The sequence below is a fragment of the Galeopterus variegatus genome, unplaced genomic scaffold (genome assembly GCF_000696425.1).
Source record: "Galeopterus variegatus unplaced genomic scaffold, G_variegatus-3.0.2 Scaffold339, whole genome shotgun sequence".
Lineage (NCBI taxonomy): Eukaryota > Metazoa > Chordata > Mammalia > Dermoptera > Cynocephalidae > Galeopterus > Galeopterus variegatus.
In genome coordinates, this window is record NW_007726450.1 from 300,933 (window position 1) to 307,917 (window position 6,985).

The 6,985-nt window shown below is 40.0% G+C and overlaps 1 protein-coding gene across 1 annotated transcript; it reads right to left on the minus strand.

Annotated features, from left to right (window-relative positions):
- Window positions 1-318: 318 nt before the first annotated feature.
- Window positions 319-6,982, minus strand: C1QL3 (complement component 1, q subcomponent-like 3; the record flags this gene model as incomplete). Its single annotated transcript, XM_008567730.1, has 2 exons — window positions 319-841; window positions 6,656-6,982. Coding segments are annotated over 2 exons (507 nt in total), but the record flags the coding sequence as incomplete, so codon positions are not given.
- Window positions 6,983-6,985: the final 3 nt, after the last annotated feature.

Here is a 6,985-nt window from a genome sequence, read left to right on the forward strand (position 1 = left end):
TATTTTTAAAGACTATCACCAGAAAAGAGAGAAAAGAAAATTCACAAGGAAAAGAAAATGTAAAAATGATCATAGGCGTGGGAATTCCCTCAAATCCAGAAAATTCCAGGTTAAGGCTTGAAGTTGAATCATTCCCAGGTCTAGCTCTAAAGTTAACAAGAGAACAAGGCAAACAATTTCTTTGGGGACAAGCAGCATTATTTCAATTCGACCTTCTCCAGTGGGGTAAAAGCATTCTTCCCCCACACTATGAATGGACTCCAAGTATCATATTAAGCAGGGAAACTCACAAGAACCAAAGCCGACGTAGCAGCAATATCACAGTACACCAAAGTATCATATATATTGAAGAAATAATTCAGTGTCTTAGATTTTTCTATAAAAATTTGTGATCTATTTAGGACTTCATTCACATGGACACTAACAATAGGAGTATTTGCTTTGGCGGTAGTGGATCACACATCTGCTTATCTTGCTTTTAATATTTTTTTACATAATGTTTCTGAGTGATACAGATGTGAGTCAGGTAGCATTTGATTTCCCCACATATACACAACTGAGGTGCCCTGCAATTGGCATCCCCTGGGATCCTTGATTCACTGACGTTAGCCATATGAATCCAGTGTTCAAACTCAGAATAATAAACTTAGTTTCTGCATTATCAGTCGGCATAAATAATAAATCCAGAAAACGTGCTGTATTTGTTGTTGTTTCCTCCATGGGCTTTCCCGCCATCTAATTTGATGTAGACTTCGTCTCCTGGCTCCAAATGAAGAACCACACTATTACTGGCATAGTCGTAATTCTGATCAGCATCTTGAGCAATGGCACTAGCACGCACCTGTGTGAAAACAGACAAGAATTAGAATTCATAAAAGAAAATTCTCAAATTTTCTTTCTTTGCCACTCACACAGAATCCTAAGTGGACTTGCTGCCATAGCACAGAATTTAGCATAGGAAAGTCCACCTCGGCCTCAGAGCTTTATGAGGATATCTCTGTAACAGTTTCAACTATGTTAGTGGAAAGGAGGAAAGAAAGGGAGAAAACAGGGCTTTAGTGAGGACAAACATTCCAGCACTCTTTCTAACTACACATTATAAACAATGCATACAATCCATTCCCTTCTTAAATCACTACTTTTTCTAATTTCTTGAATCTCTATGCCCAATCACTTTTTGAAGTGGAAATAAATAATAGTATTGTTTTGCATTTTAATTTAAGCCAAATAGCAACATTCTAACTCGCTGTTCATCAGTGCAAAAGTTCAAGTCTGAGTTCAGTTGGTCGCCACAATTATTAGAAAATTGAGATCTACGGTAGGTAAGGACCCAGGGAAATACCAACTATTCTACTGCATAAGATGAATAAAAAGGAAGAAAGCTCTTTGATTTAGTGCATTCGAAATACAATTCAAGTAAAGCCCCTTTTACCAGGCTACTTCAGTAGCTTAACTCATTTAAACATCTTTGGTTATGTCACCCCCAAGTTCTCAGAGTTCTTTATTCTGTTTGTGCTTTTTTATCTCTTAATTATGATTTGTGCACTTAAATCAACAACTTAATTTCAATATACCTAAAAGTTATAGAAGGAACTAAATTTCCATGAGTTGAGGTATCTCATTTCTAGAATTTTTGAGTGATTTCATTGAATATCCTTTTATATTTAGGTGATTCTAAATGTGTGGTTTGCTTTGAGAATAGGGCTTGCTTATTATAATCTGCTCATGTTGAGCCTGTGATCTCATTAGTGAGCTGATAGACATTTGCAAACAGTCATATTGCCTATCATATCATGTAATATGGACATCCTGTCACATCCTCAACTCAAATTAGGCTTCACATTCATTTAGATATATTTTGATTCTGCCTTGGAAAATCTTTCAATAGACAGATGTAGTTGATTTATTTCAATACAACATCTCCAACTTTGTGGCTTGTTTCTATTCTACTTTTAATGATATTTCTCTGAATAACCTAGCAAGTGATATAGTGGTTTTGTAAACCTGCACTATGTAATAATGCATGACTTGAGATGCAATATGCTGGATTTTATCACTTGGCAAAATGAGAGGAATGAGATGTAAGTCAAGAATTTCCATGTATTTCTTTCAAAATTTAAACGATAGGCTTTCAAATTAAATTTTCATGTGATACGTTCTCACATTAATGCTGAAATGTTAAAAAAGGAGAAGGCTCTTTGACACTGCTGAACTTGTAAAGTAATTTGAGTAGTATTTTAAAAATTTCTTTCTGGGTATCGCATAGCAAGAGGAGGAAAGGGCTTAAAGGATGTGGAATTGCTTAACACTATGCTAACTGGCAATAATATAATGAAAGCAAGATACCATGTAATTAAGCTCAGAAGCATTGACTCAAATGCATACACCAATTTAGTAAAGTGATCTGTTTTGACCATTAAATAATAACACAATTGAACTTCATAATATTTACTAGGAATTAATCATAGTTTGTAGGAGCTAAATGCTTTGATTCATTAATTTCACCTAGTCATTAATTCCCAGGGAGAAAAATCTACAAGGAGGATATTGTTATTATGACTTGATATTTTTTAATGTGTAGATTTTTAATGGGTGAGAAAAATTAAAATATAAAATAGTAATTAGCTATATTAGTACTATATTAATTAATTATCAATCTATAACATACTTCTCAGCTATTATTAATAACCACACACAGATTTTAGTCAGTGCTTTGGGTGTTCAGTATACTGTGCTTTAACATTGTTTTCTACATGAAGGCATTTGAGAACCAGGACATATTAAAATGACTTGATTTAGAGACAATAATCTTTAAAAATATATAATGCAGTTTTTATTCTATAAGGTATAACCACAAAACGAAGTAAATGCTATCATTTTTATTCAATAGGTGTAACCATAAAAACCTGCAAATGTATCAGTGATTCCACCAACTGGCAGGTTACCCTTACGGTTTTTACTTCCTTTGTTGGATAAAGCCGGTGTGATTGCTTTTTAATGAAAGTAATTCTCTAAGATTTTAACCTATACTGTACATTAATACTTTCCCAATTAAATAATTGCCATACTCCAGTGTACTTTACATGGTTTTAGTATGCCTGCTCACCTGATCGTACTCTAAAGGTGTAATGGGACTTGAAATTTCAAGCTCTAGTATCCAGCTTACTGACTGCAACAATTCTTCCTTTAAGCCATCAAACTATTGAGGAAGGTAATGCATTCATCCTGAAGGCTATTTTCAGGTTTCTAAATGTACACTGATTTTAGCATTTTGTCTGGGAATATGTGCATCCTTTCCTTAACCCAATATACCCATTTCTTCCTAAATTTACTCTAATATCTTTCCTTATTATAAGTTCACTATTTAGATTCTGTTTTATCTTTAGTCCATGTTTTACTGCCCCTAAAAAGATAATTAATTTGACATGTCATTAATCTCTCTAATAAATGAATATCAACCCACAAGCTATTCATTCTTTCCAATATATTTTATGTTCATTGGTGCCATAACTAGTAAATTCTTAAAAGAGTAAAACTTGGTCTCTAATTATTTTATAGGTCTAATCCTGAGCCAGTTTTAGTTTTTATTATAGTGGTTTATAATAGTGGTATTATAGTGATTGTATTCAAACAGCAATTTTTTTTAGGTTTTCTGCTAAAAGTATACAAACATTAAAAATATTTCTTGTATTTATGTAAAGCTATTTGAATTCAGCTTTTATCTATAATATGCACTGTCATGGGCTCTCAACAAATGGTAAGATTAGATTTAGGTTGATGGTTTCTTGGGGAATATGAGAACTGTGCTCCTTTTAGTGATATGTTTGTGAGAATGTAATAGGTTGTATAGCTTTAGCATTATCTTATTAGTAAGGGTTTATCATTAGAGACAATATTTATGGTAACATTTGCTAATTTAATTAATTGCTACTGATGTTCTCATAATTTCATTTTCATTGTACTTCTGTGGAATCATAAACAAAAGGTTAAGTGGCTCATCAGGTTAATTTACTGGCCTTTGATGTTTCCATCTGTGATCCTACATTCAACACAAAGCATAAATAAAATGGCTCTCATATGGTTATGGTCCAGAGGAATTGCTCTTTCCTGGAGTGAACTGCATTTTTAGTTTAATTTTTGTGCTTCTCAAAATCCACTTAATCCTTAGAACATTACACTGACATGGATCTCTGAGTTTCTGTTTTATGAAAACAAATTAGGTCAGCTCAGAGGGGAAACTGCCATTCTAAGAAGTGATCAGACAAGGGTATAATTGAAAATCAAGGATAAAGTATTTATTTAAAATTAATAAAAAGAGATTTTACAAGATTTCTCATTTGTAACTGCCTGCAGTCCAGACTTTACAATAGTTTTATCCTAGAGATAAAATTCCTTACCAGTGATATTGTAATAACCATTTTCTAAAATAGTTCACACTGAACTCAAAAATATATTGTTTACCACTATATATTTATTTTCTGAATTACCTGTTGCATAACTTTTACAAAAGTGGCAGTTTAATATTGTCAATGGAAAGCATTATACATTATAAGGTCAGCTGTTTTACCTTATTTTTTTTCCCTGATCCTCATAGAATGTGTATGCTAGAGTGATTCAAAGGAGCATTTTACCTCCCAGCAATGAAATTTTAAAAACAGGATGCACACAGGACACCTACATAGAATGGATTTCTTGGAATCTATATAACCTACACAGGCTCAGCAGTCTAGATGTCAACATTTAAACTAATTTAAATTTATTATTCCTGGTTTTTCATGCGATTGCAATTTCCAGATATTTAAAGTTGTGACCATTTTTTATACATTTGCTGACAAAACTGGAATCTAATTCCATTTTAATTGATACTTCTAAAAATCTCTTCAGCTGCATAGTATTTTCCAGACCTAACCTTTGAGTCAGAAGGGAGCCAATTTGTAAATAAACGGGTGCCTCTTAGCTGCCTGCTGAGGGACTGTTAGTAAACCATTTTGTTCAGAAGACACAATAGCTCTATTTTTGTGCCGTGAGTCATGCCATTTTTAGCCATTTACCAATAACTATCCCGTTGCTTTGTGAATAATTTTTATTTATCTTATTATTTTCATACCTAATAACAATAATAAACAACTCTATCAGTGCCTCCTGGTGGCCATTTTTTCTTTTTGTTCTATGTGCCCTGAGGGTCCCTTAAGCTGTTTGTAAGAAAGGATAGAGACAGGACTTTTTTTTTGTCCTTTCTCTCTTATATATTTAGGACATTTGTCTTTCACTTTTGAAAGAATTCTGACCCTGAATTAGGTCTTTAAAAACAACCCTGCTTTAGTGGTGCTTAATAGAAACCCGGGTTATAGCTAAGAAGGTCTGAATTTCCAGGGGACGAGTGATACGAACCTCAATAGCCCTTGTTAAGTCAAAGTTGCTGCATGAGACGAGGCCTCGTGATGGCGATGGAGGGGTCGCCGGCCATTCCCGATGCCACTCGATAAGCAAAGTTAAAACTCAGGAACTCAGCCCAAACTGAGGACTGTCGGCTGCAAGGCCTCTCCCCAATGGCTGCTGATTCGGCGTGTATAGAGGTCCGATTACACTTTTAGGTAGTTACAAATATTATTTTCCTCCACTTACTAAGAGATCAAACACGGTTCGGTTTTGCAGGGACCGCGAATTTCCTCAGCAAATGGTAAAGTGGCCCTCTGCACAGCACTGTAGACCCGTGGCTCTTGCGGCAGCGCCGACCAGCTCAGGAGATCTAGACCTCGTGGTCCTGGGCTAACCTGAAGCTACTTAACAGTCAAGGCCAATGCCGCGTGCGAGCAAAAACGCTGGGGTTGGAAAGACCCCCACGCAGGCGGCCTGGGGCCCGCTGGCGGGGAGGCCCATGGACCCCGTACCGGGCTCGGACCTGTCGCCCTCCTGGCCACCTGCCCGTGCGTCCTGCTACTCTAGTCTGTAGTTTGGATTCTCTGTTTGGGTGCGTGTTGTGTTTTACGGCGTAAACCCCTGAGTCTCAACTTTTCCTTTTGTTATCAGCACGCTTTGCCTCTCCCCTCTTCTTCCGCTGGAAACTAAACCCGAGCGTCTTGAAATTGACTATGGGTGAGTTTCACGGCCGGGGACCTGCAAGGGCACTTTTCCACCGCGCGCCCCACAGCACCGCCTTAGATGCGCCCCGCTTGGACTCGCTCCTTCGGGTCCCTTTTTTCTCCCTCGGGCCCTTGCGTATCTCCCCCGGGGTTGTCACCCTGACACGCCCATTCCGGACTCCCTCAGACATCCCCATGCCCGGGAAAGCCTGTAAGCGGCCCTACGCTGCTGAGGATCCCACGGCCGGAGGTCGCTTCCTGCTCCGGGACTCCCCCGGTGCAGGTGCAGGCGATGTCCGGGGAACCGAGCTCCCGGCTTCCCGCCCCTCGAGGGTCGCGCTTCACGCGCGCGCACCTAGTGCTGGTCCGAGACTCCGGAACCGCCCTTTCCAAGCTGCGGGGAGCCCTCCGTCGCTCACGACCCCTAGGTGTCCCGGGTGGAACCGCGTCCCCCCTCGCCGGGGTTCCCGGGAGCTCGGCTGCCGCGCCCATCCTCAGCGGGGCTCCCACTCCCATTTCCGGGGTCTCCTCCCTGTCGCCCGCACCTTCCCGCGCTCCCTCCCCGCCCTCACCTGGTTGTTTTTGCAGAGATCAGCCCACATGCTGGTGCCATCCCCTCCGCGCATCAGGACGTGGTAGGTGAAAAAGTAGATGCCCGGGATGGAGCAGGTGAACTTGCCCGTGGTGGGGTCGTAGTGGTTTCCGAGGTTGGTGACCACGTCGTCGAACTTGAGCACCTCGTAGCCTTCGTGCTGCCGCTTGAGGCCGGCGTAGAAGGCGATCTTGGGCACCGTGCTGTAGGTGGCGGCGCTGATGGCCCCGGCCGCGTTCAGGCCGGGCGCCCCGGGAGGGCCAGGCAGGCCTTGGCGGCCCGGCTCGCCCTTCTCGCCCGGGGGCCCCAC